The 18,034-nt window shown below is 42.7% G+C and overlaps 1 protein-coding gene across 1 annotated transcript in view; it reads right to left on the reverse strand.

The window, feature by feature from the left end:
• Window positions 1-8,062: 8,062 nt before the first annotated feature.
• LOC308113471 (plexin-A1-like) overlaps window positions 8,063-18,034 on the reverse strand; it is a gene marked incomplete at its 5' end in the record, with an annotated part of 98,936 nt that continues 88,964 nt past the window's right edge. Inside the window, 4 exons of the mRNA XM_080469789.1 lie at window positions 8,063-8,188; window positions 11,298-11,448; window positions 13,023-13,235; window positions 14,098-14,267. Of these exons, the coding sequence (XP_080325915.1) occupies window positions 8,093-8,188; window positions 11,298-11,448; window positions 13,023-13,235; window positions 14,098-14,267 (630 nt within the window). The 3' untranslated portion in view covers window positions 8,063-8,092. The remainder of the gene's footprint in view (window positions 8,189-11,297; window positions 11,449-13,022; window positions 13,236-14,097; window positions 14,268-18,034) is intronic.

Genomic DNA, 18,034 nt, shown 5'->3' on the forward strand with positions numbered 1-18,034 from the left:
AGTTGTCTTTTTTACATTTACATCGCAATGACTTTTATAACAGCTTATTCGTTCATATTATTGTGATTCCTTGTGAAATGAATATTATTATATGAAAACATCATAATGTAAACGATGTGAGCATAAATAGACAAACTTTTAGGTTTTTCCCAAAACAAACCAAGACACACTACTCACCCAAACTTAGGGATGTTTGGCTTTGGGGTCAAATCAATGTGAAAGGTAAAAAGTTCATTCTATAGTGATGTCATGTCTTGAAAGTAGAGCATTTAAGTAAACGCATGCAGTATTGATTTCCTCTTCTCAAACTATTTATTGAAATGAAAACCAACAAAAGGAGGGTATACCCTGACACAAAATGTCGACCTTTCAATAACTTGTCATGAGTCTTAGTGAACCAATTACAGCTTGAAAACAACGTCTCATATTGTTCACAAGTTGACTTATTTTCCGCTGAGGCATGGCTTCCCATTGCATCCCGGCCGTTCCCTAATGACACCACGTCCACCAGCTGGAGCATTGTCATGGAAGGAGGCCTGCGTTGTTCATGCAGGGGGCATTAATGATGTCATTCAGGTTGGAATGACTTATCATTGTACCATTCACAAAGTCCAACATGAAGTCCCAACATCATTGGCGGCCATGATTTCTTCTCAAGGTGAATAGACTTTCATCAGAGAATGGCACTGATGCCGACTGGTTCCTCATCCAGCTGGACGCTCTCTGGTCCGTGAAGACGAGGTGGTTGTGGTCGGGTACCTTGTAGGTGGTCTAGCATTCAAACTACACCGACGTAAAGGGTGTCCAATGGTTTGATGTGAAACTGTGTGCCTCTCACCTCCCTTAAATGTGCCTGGAGTTGAGTGGCGTTCATCATCTGCTACCACACACTAGTCTTGACTGTTTTCATTAAAACCACAAGTTAATGACGCAGGCATGCAGGACTCATTGCTGCGGCCGCCTACTCAGTTGTTTTTTTTCTTCATTAAATTCTTCCTCCCCACAGTGGCCCTCACTGTCAGACATATTGTATTTGACATATTCTCAATGATCGCGTCATTCTGAAAGATTTCTACTGTAAGCAAATTCAATGGCACGAGGAGGTTCGGAAGGCACATTCTTCACCACATCATTACCGCGACAAGGCGCTCACGTCTGACAGCGTCATTTAAGGACTCAGTGGTCTGACACTCACCGGGATCATTTCACTCTTCTCACATGAATGGGGAAGCGAGTGGATACGGATGGACGGATAATGGTCCACTCGAAAACTGAGCTTTGCATCTTCCCTGCTGCCATCCGTGAGGGATTCCTGACAGCCAAAGTAAAGGCTTATCATCATTTCTTTGCTTATCTCTGTCAACGTCCTCTTCAACATCACCGCGGTGGAACAGAGAGGGAATCAAACCGCCCCTTTCTGCTCCACCAGAATACTCAGGCTACCATAAGTCTGCATTTAGGTCTCATATGCACTGCTTTTGATCTCCGGAGTTCTCCTGTGGTGACGTGCACTCGAGATCGACTCGTAACAACTTTCCAATCCACAACTTTGAGGGATGTTGTGTGGGGTATGAAAGGGAGAAGGGAAATGAAAACATCAGAAGGAGCCAGATTTAGCAAAAAAACATGTTTAATCTCTCCTTAATGCGTGTCTATTTACACGTAATAAATCTGCAAAATAGGAAAGAGCAGGATATTTACACGGGCGTGAAACAGCCAAAACCTGTCACAGCAGCTTCAAGTCTGAAACTCTTAAAAAGGTATCAGAATTCATAAAGTATTAAAACTCTTTAAGGTTTTTTTTTTTTTTTTTTTTTTTTCCTTCCTTTCTACCTCTCTCCTCTTTCATCTGTGTGTGAAGGTGTTTTTTGCGTCCTCTTCTCGGTCTCTGAAATGTACTTCAATCAAAAGTGAGGCGAGCAGGTGAGGAAGCTTGGAGAGTTGGACCAGCAGGGGCGAGGAACCCTGCGTGGTTGGCTCGGGGGTTCAGAACAATGGACCAGGGTCACTTTGTTACGTTGCCTGATGGCGCTGAGCAGGTGTTGGATGATGCAGCCCAAAACTGAAAACAGCTACTTTTTCCACATAAACTCCTCACAATAGTCTTTTAAACATGGCTTCCAGAATATACAGAAAGATTTCCAGGGGCGAGGTCCTGAAAGCATTTTTTTTTTTACATCGAAAAGAATCTTTAGCGAAACAGAATTTCCATTCATTAGAACACATGTGCAGCTCGTTCGCCAGGGGGAGAAAAGAAATGTTGGCATTGTTCCTTTTCTTGCATGTTTTTTTTTTTTTAGGAGTCACGGAATGTCTGTTGGTGATTAGTTGATCATATTGATAAGCCAGGTGGCGCCCTCTAGTGGCTATGAGAACAGAACAAAGGAGACCGATCTAGAGAATATAAAAACCTCTTGGTGTACATTAGGATGTGTGTCGGTGGTTCACAACCGAGATCTCTTTGAGCTAACCTCTACTGAGTCGGATTTCCGTCATTATTTTTTTGACGCGCCGATGGATATCTGGTATAGTAGTTGCAGGTACTTGGAACTGGTAATAAATATATGTATATATATGTCCCATTTGATTTGATCACAAACTATATAGAACAATGGAAGACGAGCCAAATTATCCCACATATGAGTGCTGCCCTCTTGCACTGGTGACATCTGACTGAGGCTACAGGATCAACGTCCAGCTGAAAGACCTACTGACCCGAGAACAGCCGTCGCTGGACGGACCATCGCGATCACCCAAGGCGGGAATAATGTGAAAAAGAAAAAGAAAATAATCTACTTTTGAAATCATTTCGTGTTTTTTTTTTTTCTTCCTTGTTTCTTCGTCGACCGAATTCAAATCACAATATGCCAGTGCCATCATGTGGAGTCACGTTTAACGTGAGCAGATGAAGATATTGCAGCAATTTCCCACAGATCAAAGTTTGTTACTTTTTTTTTTTTTCATCCTGAAAATGGTTTCTACTTGTAATCTGTAAACTAAATGGTTTATCTGACTGGTGCCAATGTGGATCAACAAGTTGAAGATTGAAGATAAATCTGAATTTCCTTTGCTTAAGCAAACCAACACCAGGTAAGAATATTAGTTTCGGCTCCCATGGTTTAGAAATGTGTTCAGCTGTCACCTCTTCAAACTAACCTAAGTCATATAACAACGCTAGCAAAACTCAAACTCTTCAATCCCACGTTCAAATGTAAAATAAGGACAAATATTTCATTACTGTTTGTAATTAACTTAGCTCAACTTCAATCCTAATGCTAACGCATGTAATACCATAAAGCTACGAAAAAAAAAATCTTTACAAACCGACAACCTACTGACTGCTGCCATTTTAATGCAACCTCAAAGATAAAAGTTTATTTTTACCAAGGGACCTATTTGCCCCAAGCTTTGTTACATTCACCATGTGTAGCATTACGTAGTTCCGACAATTTAAATTACCATAAAAACATCTTTTGCGTATTTAAAATGATTTACTTATTATTGTTGTCTGTCTTATTTGCATTGTCTTTTTCGACTGCCAGTATTAAGAACCTGTTTTTATTATAAAAGTATGTGAAACACGTATAGGTATCAAAGACGTGACTGCAATCTTGAGGAAAAGGTTCTTTTTCAACACACTGCAATTGTCCGCCCATTCTGACACGTACATCAAAATGATAGCTGTCCGGTATATGTTTATATCTCTATAGGTATGCATCATCTCCTATATGGGAAGAGGCTGACAAGGCACAGTGAAGACTTCTGCGTCAGTCAATCGTCGAGAGAATCTCTCCCTCCGCTGCTCTCTCGCCTCACTCCACCCTCCTCCGTAACCGTCTCTTTTTCTATGTAGGGAAAAGAAAAAAAGAATGCTGCAGATGTGACAGAATGGAAAATGAAGCGGTACTGCGGCCTTCAAAGCGCTTCCTCTGCCTTGCCCGAGTCTTTTCATCTTTTACCCCAACAAGTGGCGAAGCAGAAAACAAGAAAAAAAAAATGAAGGAACAAAAGCACAAGAGACCAAGCGGACCTTATCTCTCTGCCATCCCACACAACATTTTTTCCTTCTTTCCATTTTTACTCATGACAGATTCACCCTTGGGGTACTAAGCGCAACCTCTTCCCTCTTGCAGCATCACACAAATCCTCTCTACAAGTCTTGATCAAAACGGTAGGCGAGAAAGTGAACAGAAACATCAGCGCGATGGTTCACATCCCGCTAATGAGCGTCTGTGCGTGGAAGTGATGTTGCCTCGTCGTCACCGCTCGTCTAACTTTCAGCAAGGACGGTACTCCAATGGCTAAAAACTGTTGTTTTGTGGAAGAACTGAAAAGATTCCCTCTTGTCTCTGGCTTCTTTCCTAACGTGGATGAGTAAAGCTTTGGTCAGGCCGTCCTGTATGTGAAGTCTTACCCTGTGTAGTTCAACGGTTCAAGTATTGAGGCACATACAGTACGTTTTCGTCTGTCCAGACACGCGTTTGTGCTGTCGGATGTAGACGACTGGAGTCTGGTGGAAACGTCTGGAGATGTGGCGGAGCGCAGACACATTCATCAGAGGTTATCTACGAACCTCTTGAAAACCACTACTTTGTTGGGACTCCAGTTTTTCTTTGACAGCAGAAAATATGTGTTTGGCTGTGTGGCGTGTTGGTCTGTACAGGTGTGGTAATCATGAAAAGATGAGAGACTTCCTGTTTGTAGGAGGTGATCGCCGTTGAAAACAGACAGACCCACAGTATAGGTCTATAACTTAGTGTCTTAAGTCCAAATGATCAAAATGCGTGTATTTTACCATTCTTCAAGTAGGAGTTACTCCAATAATAATCATTCCAACAATACAACCTTCGAATATCGGGTCTAATTTTTCATGTGTGAAACCTTATCGCACCAAATGTGATGGTCACACTTTCCTTTCATGCTGTAAAACAGCTGTGACCCAACGATTCTCACTCAGGATATGTCAGCTTGTCGTCCATCTGGAGCTTCTTTAACGGCGTCGCTTACACACTTCGGCCCGCTAGCCGTTGGTCGTCTCTGTTAACGACACTGGAACAAACAACAGAATGCGAATATCGCTCTCAACAAGTGGAAGTGTTGAAAACGTGGGTGGCTGTGGTAAATCGTTTAATTCGCATTCACCCTGGACTGCCGTGTATCAAAACCTTATAAATTAGCGTATAAGGTCGACTACAAGCTCAGTCTATGCTGATGATGGTCCAAAGAATTTATCACTTGGGTTGTAAAAGTTCTCGACGTAAACAGACCTTGGTTGGACTTTGTTTTAGACTGACTGACTGAATCCTCATTGGGGGACTCGCCTTAAAGAGACGGATCGAGGACTCGCCTTAAAGAGACGGAGGTTGGCGCAAATCACTATCAAAAGAAGATTTAAGTCTCAAATTGACGGACGTCAGTTCGTGCAACCATCCTTTCAAACTTCCTCCTGAAATCAGTCATTTGAACAGGCGGCGAACGTTTTCATGGAATATTTTTGGTCAAATAATTGATCTTATATTTGAACGATACCTGGACTCTCACTGGCTGTCTGTGCCTGTAGTAGAAACAAACTGAATGACGGATCAGTCCCAGATGCGTCGCGGTCTTTGTGGCTGTCGAAGACGGTCCAGTTTTCTAAATAGTCACGCGTCACCTGGTGGGATGCGCCATTCCACTTTACCTCAGGAAGAAAAAATTAATCTGAGGGAAGCACTGCTGAAAAGGAAGAAAACTGAAGTGATTTTGAGGCATCAGGGAACCGTTGTATGCATTCAACCGTATTGTCTCCTGATCCAGTTCTTGCTGTAGCGAAGGTTTTGTTCAGCTCATCCGTGAGATCTGGTTGTTGGTTGGCTTGGCGCTCTGTAATTCATGACGTATGGATGATCGTATATACAGACAAATTGGTTTTCTTTCTCGGTATATATATATATATATATATTTTTTTTTTTCCCTCCATGTCATTCAAGAAAGGAACGTTTCAAACTGTGTGAATTTCATAGCAGTGCGATTCAACGTGGAGCAGCACACGGCAGAAAGGAAACATTTCAACTTGGTTTTTTTTCTTCTTTTTTTTTTTTTTTCTTTTAAACTCTTGAAAATTCACACAACCTAAAACAAAAAAAAAAGGAGAAAGGCCTTCAACTGGTACAATAAACACTCACATTAACCAAGCTACATTATCTTTTCATAAACCACATTCACATTTTTTTTTTGTTTTTTTTTAAATGGACCCTTTTAGCTTCACTGTGTTCGCTGTAAATGGAAAGAAAAAAAAGACAATACTGTGTCTACTTTTTTCCACAGCAAAAAAAACCCCAACAAAACCCCCCAAAAAACAACCCTCCCAACAAAACAACAACAAAATAAAATAAAAAAAACTTCATTTAGGATGGCACTGTTCAGAAAATATTTCAGACAGGAAGTGGAGGGGAGACCGGGGGCGGGGGCGGGGGTCCAGAAACCAAGATGAAGAAGCTGTAAAGCGCAGCGTGCCAGGGATCGGCTCAAACGACGGCCTGCTGCCTCTATAGTCTGCCGCCGCGGCGGGACGCCGGCTTCCAGCAAAACCACTTTTGTCTCGTCTGCGTCAGCTGACCGGCTTTTTTTTCTTTTTTTCACCCCTGATGTATTTGGTTTTTCTAAAACAAACACAAAAGCACTGCAGGTTGGTTGGCTCATGGGCGGCTCCCTGACATCGTTTTTCTTTAGTTGTGTTTTTCTTTCTTTAAACCCCTCCGGAGCCAAAGATCTCGCCCCCCCCCCCCCGAGACCTCATGGAATATAGAAAGTGTCTGCAATATATATATATATGTATGTTTATATGTATTTTTGCCATTTACCTATTTTTAAACTCTCACTTTCAGCCACTAAGCATGACAACATTTTCATCATAGCACATTTTGTTTTTTGTTCTTTTTTTTTTTTTCTTCATCTAATGAAAAGAAGTCTTTGCACTGAACGACATTCAAAGTAAAACATGGCACAGGACGACTTTTTCCGTGTGTTTTTCGTCTCGAAATATCAAATCCTTGTTCGTATCTTTTTTGTACATTGAAATGGAAAAAAAACTTTTCAACTTTTCATTTGTTTTAAAAACCAAAAGGTTCGTATTTATATATCTATATATATATATATATTTCATATATCCTCTCTTTTGATTCAGCTTTGTTGTGCAAATTCAGCAGTAACACAAGTGGCACAGCACTGGGGAGAGGAGGCAGTTTTGCGGGTGGGGGGAGGAGGAGGGAAAAAGAAAAAGAATCAAATGCAGTAAGAAATCAAATGAGGAGTTATGAAAAGGTCCTTTGTCGGACTACAGCGGAGTTCTGCATCGGTAGAGAGTCGGTGGCTGGAGGAAGGGTTTTTCCCTGCAGAGTCCTTCCTACTGTAGTGCCTTTGAGCGTCGTGCTCGATCTCTACCTGCAGCTTTGCCTGACCTCCGATCTCCCGGTGGGAGGAGGCCAGCCGCAGAAGAGAGAAACTCCTCACAGAGAGCACTGATTGATCCTGGATTTTTTTTATTTTCTTTTATTATTATTATTATTGTTGTTGTTAGCTCGTAGCCTCGGCCAGCAGCTCGTACCTTTTCCTGGAGTCTTTCAAGCTCCTGGCTAGATGAGTTCTTTCGGTCACCACTGTGCAGGTACCGGTCCTGATTGTGTGTCAAAGTACCCGACTGTCGCTCCAGATGTGATGAGGGGGGCGGGGCTTGATGAAAATAAGACGCTCTCCCGAGCTCTCCTTTGATTTGGTTGTTCGTGGCGGGGTCGGTGGCTCAGAGAAGACGATAACAGAAAAAGTAAAATGGAAACCGACCCGGCTGACAGGGCCGTAACTCCCAAACGCCGCCGTCCCTCCAGTGTGCTGCTGCTGCCGCCGGGCGCCCGTGACCCCCCGCAGTTCCGAGTCCGCCGCCGCGGAGTCGTGATCGTCGGTGACGAACGACGGGCTTCAAAACGTTGAGTGGTCAAAATGTCATGGGATATCGGGAGGGAAGGTTTGAGGGGAAGGCGTGTTGGTTAGCCGACGCTCTGCAAGCTGAGGCTTCCTGAAGATGACGGTGGCGATGAAGGTGGCGACTGGTCGGTCCTCAGCTGGCCAGGGCCATGGTGTCGATGACCTGTTCCAGTTTGCCGCGTAGCCGCTGTCGGCGCGACTGCTCGTCCTTCTGTAACGCTGACAGGATCTGGACACGGGGGAGGAGAAAACACTGGATCTCAAAGTGTTTAAACAGCCGCCGCTGCAGCGGCGTCACAAACACTCACACAAAAAGACGTTCTGTGTTTGAGGTCAGCTTTCCTATTAACTGCTTCAAAAAGTTGGTGTCCAGATGGCAATGAAATGTTTTACATTTGTTGTAATAATTCAAAAGATTTCCCTCGTGGACCAAAAATCTATTTTGTAAAAGTCTAAAGCTCTTCTGGAATCTTTAAGTATCTCACGGACGTTTCACAACATCGTGTTCATGTTAGAATAAAAAAGGCCTAAATTCAAATCATGTGAGTTACTCACAGGAGGTTTGACGTTAATAAGACCGGCCTGGTCCAAGAAAATCACACGTAATATTTTTTAGTTTTTTGCATAAAAAAAAAAAATCCTTCCCAAAACCTTTAATCTGACTCGTCTGAATCTTTCTGTCTCTCGAAGTCTCTTGGCCCACGAGCCTCCTCCTCGACTAATTGAAGTGGAAAAAATACAAACAAATTTTTTTTGGGCTTCCAAAGAAGCGAAAAACAATGAAGAGGCTAATGTGTTAAAGGGATTAAAAAAGATAAGTTGGGGAAAAGTCATAGGCAACAAACGAGAAGGGCAGAATTTTATCGGGGTTTGTATAAGATTAACACCCCTCTTTATTATCACCCAGAGGGAATGAAATGTGTCCCTCTTAAAGTCTCACTCTCCATGTGTAAGTAAGATTTCAGCTTTACTGTTTGCCTCACAACAAGCAGGTAGTAAAAATTGATGCACGAGGAAAAAGCTGGAAAATACAGTCCAGGTGGTGCGGTCGCCACCGTTCCATGGTTCATCACATGGTGACTCATTTATTTACTCGGGTTGTCAATACTAGTAATTCAAAGTCAATAGGGCAGGGGTATCAAATATATTTTGGTTGATCCTGATTTGGCTGGACCAGTAAAATAGTCCCATAATAACTTTTAAATATAAATTTTAAGTTATTCTCTGTTGTGAGTATACGTTAGGAAAACGTCTATATTTTAACAAAACAAAAGATTACAACCAAAAATGACTCCAATCTTAACATAAAGCGATTTTAATAATACTTTCTGTTGAAAAATACATTGAAATGTCTAACAAACTTCTCCTATAGCTGTTGCATCACACACAACTCATCACAAACGGCAAAGCTTTGAAGCTACGCTAGTTAGCGATGATCAGTTAGCGTTCACGGCATCATCACATCTCAGGTTTTTGCAACATACGTTTGTGTTTTATTACCAAGTGTGACGGGGATGCAAGGTTGTCACTGTAATTGTGTGTTATTTGCCACTGAGAATCCATACAGCAGCGTGTACGCGTGGCCGTCTCATTCATGCACGGCGTAAACAAAGGCTAGCGAGTGCCGCGTTTTGTCTTTGGTTCTCTTTACATCGCCACCAAGTCCGTGTATAATTGTGGCCGAGGTCAGGGTGCGCGTTTCGAGGCGATGGGGGCGCCATGCAGCTGTCTGCATCTGGATAATAGGCTGTAATGAAGGGGAGCAGTGGCTTTGAATGGGGCCAGCTGCACGCAGCCAGTGTAACTACTGTAATATTGCTGGTTTGGAGGGATGGAGAGGAGGAAGGCGGGGAAACATCTTTCAGCACATAAAAGCCTAAGGATGGGGCACAGTATAGATATAAGGCTCCCTTTAGTGCACATACGTTCTTCATAAAAACGCTCACAAACGACTGCTCACACATTGGAAGGAGGGCTGATCCTATTCATCATGTACTTTTGTATGGCTGTTTCTGTACTGTAAACATCCACGACTCGAAATAGACTCATGGCATCCCACGATGGTTGAAATGATCCTTTGAAGAGCAACGGGTGTAAGACTAAATGTGTTTAAAGCTTTGACGAAAATAACCGATTACAACTGGAACCACGTGAATGTTTGGTCCATTTATGTGTCAATATTTGCTGTTACTGTTGAAATGAACAATCTTTTAACTCTGCTAAAAAAACAAACAAAAAAAAACAGGGAATGCAAATCATCCGTTTAGAACATTGTTTATCTACAACACTAGTGTCAAACATCAGGCTCCTATCCGGCCCACCAAACCAACAAAGCACATTAATCATTGCTTTTTTCTTGAAGAACGCAAAACTGAGACCCAAGCTGAGGTATTGGTCATACTGCCATGAAGGCCAGCTACTTCGTTTCTAACTAGCGTTAACCTCAAAGCCATGCATAATTCAACAGCTTTGCATTTTGTTTTGGGACATTTCACTGTATTTTGCACCTGGTAATTGATATTTTCATCACCTGCATGAAAGAAAAACCTTACAAATTTAAATGTAAATGTTATTGTGGCACTCTTTTACCACTCCAGATGACTTTTGGCTGTTTGTGGCCTCTGAACTGAAACATGGTTGACACATCAATTTACAGTGACATCAGAGGAGACAATGGCGTCGACTGGGTTTGTAGTTTTAACTCTCCTAACCTCTACAGTTACTGTGAGGAAGTATTGTACACGATGCAAGAGTCGCAGAAGGCATAGAAATACCAATCCACTTCCTACTTATTGTACAAAAAACAGTCAAAAATGTCCTCCAGCATCATGTTTATCTTCATTACATGCTGGTTTAAGAAGAGGACTCTCTTGATTTTAAATAAGCTGCGGTGCATTACGAAAGAGATGAACAGCATCCGATTCTGACGGTTCTGATAAAACTCAACATACATAAAAGGAGGGAGCTATCGATCCGTATTCCTTCTATTGCTTCAAGAGCTTCCTGGTATGAACAGAAACATTGAGTTTTGATCAAGCTGTAGCAGCTGCAGGATACACTACATGCAGTGTGAAGAAAAGAAAAAAAAAAAAAAGAGAAAACACATAAATTTGGTTAAGCTCCATTAAGTTCATAATGCGTTGAGCTCATGCCTTAATGTGCATCCTAATGGTGGTAATACCTTCCAGTCCGCGCTGATGTGGACTAGTTATCAGTGTAATTGAATTAAAATGACCGCATGGTATTAGTCAAGACAAGTAAAAAGGAGGAGGCGGCAGCGACAAGCCATTACAAGCGTCCTCCTCTCCGCTGCGCGGTGTCCGTCGGGCGACGCTCACCTCGTCTTTGTACTTGACGATGTAGGAGTAGATCTCGTGCAGCGCCGACATGCTGTTGAACTGGCTGAGGTGCAGGCGGGACTGCTCCGCCAGGTAGGCACTCATGTCCTGATCGCTGATGGCCGGCATGCGGGAGATATCAGAGTAATACCTGGAAGAGAGGTCATGCCAGAGTGTTATGCGACGCCTCATCTGCATTCAGTACGCTTTCCCTGCGTGCGCTTCCCGGCCCCGCGGCTGTTAAATATTCTGGACGCAAACGGCAGCAGCTGGTGGTCAGGCTCTCCCACTCGGGGGCGGGGCTGATACAGATTGATACATATTCCCAGGCCTAATATTTGGCCGCTGCTTAAGTGTCTTGTTAAAGGACACTGTGGCAGGACAAATGGGCCTGTTATGGAAGTTTATTTCAACGCTCTCCTGTGGGAAGGACATCAAAAAGGTGGCAAGGAAAAAAAAAAAAAAGTGTGATTAGCAGGTTAGCAGGTGCACAACTTCTTGTGAATGTTCCCACATTGCTTCATGTAGTTTATGGTTCCACACATCGGACCTTTAAAAAAAAAAATATAATTTCTTTTTATAAAAGAGCATTTTTTTTTTTTTGTTATTGGATTACATACAATAAAGTAGTTTGTTTGCTCAGATTAACTCTTTTTTTGCTGAACAACAACGAACATTTATACGATTATATGTGATTGCGTCGTAGCCCTTTCAAGCGAGTGGAGAGTTGGAGAACTGTGCCGTTGGTTAGAGCGACATGGAGCTCAATATATTCGATTGTGTTTGTTTGGTGCGGCCCACATTGCTCCACTGAAACAAAGGCGGTGCAGCATATTAAGGACACATCCCATTGTGTGTTTACAGAAGTCATAACTCAACCAGCTCCGGGTTTAACTCCGCGCAGCAGGCTGTGGTTCCAAGGAGGTTGGTCAGCACTACAGAAAGGAATTATATGAAGACGGAGAACAGAAGTTCAGCCGGGTAAGAGGCTAATTATCTGCTCAGGAGGGTAAAACAGGACAGTAATGTAGTTTAGTGATACGCCTGTTTTAATTCGAGGTTATCAGCGTCTAACAGTGAAGGACAAACAAAGAAATGCCATTTTTTTTCCTTCATTCCGACTAACATCTTGGCGCCATACTGAGTTAGGAGCTGCTGCTGCTCGCGCTGCCAAACAAAAGAGCCTGTGAAGAGGATTCAGGAAAAAGACACTTACAAGCGCATTGGGCGATCCCCCAAAAATTGACTCGTGGCAGGCGCAGGTGGAGCATAAACTTTATCTTGAGTCGGGTTAAACACATTCGGCAGCTAAATAAAAGATGAGGGGAGGACCGGAGGACGTTTTGCTACCGATACAAACGCCACAAAGTGAAAAGTGAACGGAGCAGAGATCCTTGTTGAGCTCTTACTGCTCATCTTATACACGGCTTCTTATATTTCTTAACCAGGAGCAAGGCTGTTGTAATTATAACAGCCCATGATTTCTCCGCTCCGATTTTGTCCAACACTTCAGTCTCTCCTTTAAATGCCAAAACCACACAAAGTTCAACGCACAGCATTTTTTTTTTTTTTTTTTTTTAGCTTTGTAGCTTAATAGCAGAATTGCTTTGATCTTTCATCATTGTTCTCCCATCAGCTCAAAGAGAACTTTCACATTTAGGATATTCTGCTCTTCTTTGACAATAATGTAGTTAATCTGAGTCACCCGGCCGATCTCCGACTCACCTCTCCACCCAGTTCTTGTAGTTGGGGATGTCTTTCGCGTAGAGGAGCTTGTTGGAAGGCGAGTCTTTTCCAAGTTTGTGTTCTGACGTCGAACACGAGTCCATGAAGGTCTGGGCCACCACGGACAGGCAGGCGTCTGTGATGCTGTTCTTGTGGATGTCAAATACGAACTGCGGGTTCTTGATCACGTTCACCCAGAACCGCAAAGGAAGGCTGGAGGCGACGAGACAAACACCCAGTGATTGAGTACCGTGTCGAGTTGCATGTTCCGTTATCGTTCTATAACCTTGACGGAGAGCAGCCGACGGGAGGAAAACGCAATTGGCAATAAGGTTCTTCTGCTAATGCTGTGCGAATGAAGCAAATGTTACTAAATAATGCATGGAAACAAATATTGTGATGCTCGTCTGAAAATGTTATCACATTAGGTGGTAAATTAGGATCAAGCATCGGCGACAGCAACGACTTTAATCTACTATGCATTTTGCAAACGTGGGTTTATTGATTTTGAATTTATTTCATGCAGAACCGTTCACAAAAATATCTATTTTGCAGACGGGCTGCGCAATATTAGCATTAGCACTCTGTCCAGCCGAGGAGTTTTGGGTCACATTCAGGTTATCGGGCTTGTAAAACTTTGAGGCCAAAAGCATCTATTAGATAAAAACTCGAGTAAATGTATGTGAGGTCAATACGGGGGTAGAAATATGTATAATCCCGAAGCCAAAGTTGGCACGTCCTTATCTATTTAATACTTTAAATGGGAACTAATGCCACCACATATCAATCAATTATTCTTGTATTATTCATAAGTGTGGGCAGTCCGCCACCCTCACTCATGGAGCGACAAGAGCAAAAAAGTAAAGACAGCATTCGAGCATCTACCCTTCAGACTTTTGGGCTTTTAAGCAGGAAGTGTGAGAAAAGTTGAGGAGCTGTGGTGGCCAAGCATTCTTTGCGACGTCGGCTCTTCCTGTCATTGTGAAGTAGAGTTCAGTTTTACCCCACAGATGATGTTGTGTTGCAATAGTCACAACAAACCATCAGTAGAAAAGAAATCCACAGTGGCACTCACCAGTTGCTCTTCCAGGTATGTCGTACGTCGTAGTCGTTGATTGAGTGTTTGTCGGCCTGTTCGTCCAGGAAGTCGAACATGTACTTGATGGCCAGCGGCAACGCGCTGCCTCTGTGGGCTGTGCTGAAGATGGTTTCAAAAAGGTCGTCTACAAACTTCTGTAGCGTACCCTGGAAGGAGGAAAGAATTCAAGAAATCAGGTACATCCGCCATGTTTTCAACCGAATCCTGCTGTCGGGGCTTTGGTCTATTCGGCCGAGAAGCATTCTCTTTCTACATCGGCTGGTAATTTAACACCAGCCTCTATTTGAAATGAGCCTAAAAGTCTTGCCAGGCGCTGCTGTGGTGAGAGCAGATGCTGCATTAACTGACATCAGCGATACTCAACTCATCTAAGGACCTATTTTTGTAAAATAATAATTTGTTCATAAATTGCACTTTTTGAGTCTTTGACGATATTTAATATTAACAATATTGGAAACGATGTCCGTTCACACGGAAAGGGCCGAAACCCTGAAAACGATGTAGGTTTCCTGTTAGGCCACTAGTGGGTGCTGTTGATTTTTTGTTATGAAACCACACACACACACACACACACACACACACACACACACACACACACACACACACACACACACACACACACACACACACACACACACACACACACACACACACGCGCAGAACAATATGCAATAAATATAAACAATCGGAGTGCACAGACGTTCGTATGGACATAGTCCCAAGAGATTATGGACTGAGAGCCGTGACACTCTGGAGGCCGCCATTGTTACTATCGTCCATGTGCAGGAGAAGGATTTACTCTGGCCACGGTGCGCAAGACTTTACACTTGAAAACGTCAGAAGCTAATTTTCAGCCGGATGGTTGGCGAAACCTGTGAAATGTACAAGCTGTGCACCACAGTTTCAGTGCATTGTGTGACATAACGTACCGTTTCCTAGCCAATGGGAAATCCTTTGCTCTGGGATTCCCACTGCGGTCATTCATACACAGTCCGGTTATGAAGTGGAATCGCTCCGCACAATCACAAACAGGAATCCCAGCTCCTGGGCTCAGATTACGCATTCCTCCGCTGACAATGCGTCAGCATAATTACATCAAATGTGGCTAAGTGAATTTCCCTAACAACACATTTGTTTCCCTGCCATCCCCATCTGGCAGAATCCATTAGTGAGGGAATGTTTGGGGACTGCATTCAGTCAGCCACTTTAAAACGGAGCGGGAACGATTTCTGTACCAGTCGTCGATTGATAGAAGTCAGATCTGCATTCACGGCCATGGAGACACAAGGACAAGATGAGCTTCTCAATTGCATTTGCCTCCCTTGTTATTTTCTTTTTTTTTTTCCCCTTCCTTTTTCATCATGCTTGTCCAAATCTTCAATCCCTCAACAAATTACCTGTCTCCTGCCACCTTCTGTATCTGCCTCTCTGCACTCTGCACCACAAGCCCACCTTTTATTAATCTGTTTTTCTTATTACCAGTGGAAATTGAAAAGCCGGCTCTCTTGTAACTGCTGCCCGTTGCTGTATTTTCCTCCCCCTCCTGCAATTAGGACTGCGATGGTAAACTGAGACACCATAAAGGAGAGAAGAAATATGGCTGGATGGATCATCTTACAAAGATTTCTGGATATAGAATGTGTCAAATGTTTTTACTCTTTGTTTTGTATGTATATTGGAAACCCCCAGGGATCATTTTTAAAGTTTATCAACTCATACTCCATCAGCTTTATGGTCAATCCTTATAATATCTTTGTGAGATTTGGGCCGGACCAGTGCGACAGTGGTTGGTTTGGTTTTCAGAGAATCATGGTATCTGAAGGGTGAATGGATTATTTAAGGCATCAAGATGGCAAAACAAAACAAATCTGATACTTCAGTTCCATGGGTGTACCTCAGGGCTGTGTTCTTGGTTTTCTAAATGTTATCCATTGTCTAATGATCTGCTCACATACTTTAATGTTTTTGGACCATCCTATCCCACACTCCGACTGTCTCAACACACTGCCTGCTTCTGTGATGACAGCTAACCTCATCCTGGTTTCTGTAACGACACATTTTTGGTATTTCTACTGATTTTATCGCATTTGAGTGTCTAGTGTGTCCACAGGCTACTGATTCTGTGAGACAATTTCTGTGTCTGCTATGCTGTCATGAACAGTCTCATTAATAATGTAAAGTAAATTTTGATCAGCACTCAAGGTCAAGATTCATTGTTTACAACTCATTTTACTCTAATTATTTAGTGGTAAAATCCTTCTGACCAATACAAAGTAAATCAATCCATAATATAGTTGATACTCTCACCACTAAGTACTGCACAACCATCTAGAAGTAGATCTCAGGCATGTTGATGGACTGTTGCTATTTCACTCCAAGCGATCTCACTCAGCCCTCTGATAACCGAACCAACCACTGGAGCTCTATCTCTGAGAGCCACGGAGAATCTCCAGCTCTACTGGGGAAGTTGTTCAGAGTATCGAGAGAGAGTCATCTGGTACTTTTTCCTCTCCTTGTGGTACCTCAAGGCTTTGTTCATGGTGCTTGAGTCATCTTTATTGATGTGTATCTGTACATACGGTCTCTCTACATACTTCTTACTATGAGGTCATATTATTATTAAAAACATATTTAAAGTTTACTGCTCCAAATCCAGCTTTTCCTTGATTTTCCTCCATTTGAATATTGGATCATAGGAGCTGCATTCAGAATCTGCTGCGTCTGTGTGAGCTGGACTGGCTCCGCCCACACATGCCCATCTTGGGAAGAGGAGGAAGTACTTCCTCTCGTGGTGTCATGTGCCAGAGCAGAGCTGCCTATATGTACGCGGGTCAGAGAGATAGAGGACAGACTTCCTTCACTGCTGGGGCATCATTCCAGGTATGGGGACACATATTCCATTTAAGCAGTGGAAAGTGAATTTTGCATAATAAGACCCCTTTAAGATCTAACCCTGTGGATACTTTGATCCCCACATGGATCTCAGCTGTCAACCTGTGAATCTCAGAAACGGTCATGGACAATTACCTTTGGTTTGGTTTCTATAAAAACCAAACTCTCAGTGATGACTTTTCAATCTTCAGTCCAGTCACACGTACAGTCTCTCTACTGTTTCAACAATACTACTTCCAAACACAAAGATATCTAAAGCACTTAAAGACGAGTAGTAACGGCAAACTGCAAAGATTCAATCAAAAATGAAGGCTGATTCGATTCACACGTGCTTAGTAACAATTAGTTTCAAACCTTCAAACTGACTGACGTATGACATAACCTTTCCTTTTTGCTCTGTGAGTGTGGGTGATGGTGTAATGGTGTAAATTGTAGCTGTTATGAAGCAAAGTAGTGGTGAATAGTCTGAAATAAGTAGGTTGAACATGAATAAGTGTATTAACAAGGGTTGTTTTGACAAATGATTGTAGGAAAAATCTGTGTGTTTTTGTTTTTTTTAAACCATACTCGAAAAAGACGTTTTATTCCCTGAGTGGAGGAACTATAAAGAATGAGCAGATCCTGTTCCCATACATGTATATTAAAACCTTAGACCTTTAGGTGGCATGATTTTCATTCACTAAGATAGCTGGTCCACTAACTGTGGCAGGCCTGCAGCCTCCCAACCTTCATTCAATTCAGATTTCACTGTTGTGGCACTTCTACTTGATTTATTCAGCTAATTTGCATTGGAGTGTGTCAGCTTCAAGTATAAAAGTAAATATTGTCCATACATTTAACAGGGCGAGGACTGCTAACACCTTGTGTTTCTGTGTGATTTAATAAGCGTTAAACTGCTTCAAGGACCCACAGACACTGTGCTTTGAGAGTTTCCACTAATATTAAATGGTCGAGGTGGATGCATCTGCTTCAGAAAGCTGATAATGCTAAAAAGACTCCATTAGTGTGTGTTTCAGTGCTG

This window comes from Lipophrys pholis, assembly GCF_963383615.2.
Source record: "Lipophrys pholis genome assembly, chromosome: 8".
NCBI classification, from domain to species: Eukaryota; Metazoa; Chordata; class Actinopteri; order Blenniiformes; family Blenniidae; genus Lipophrys; species Lipophrys pholis.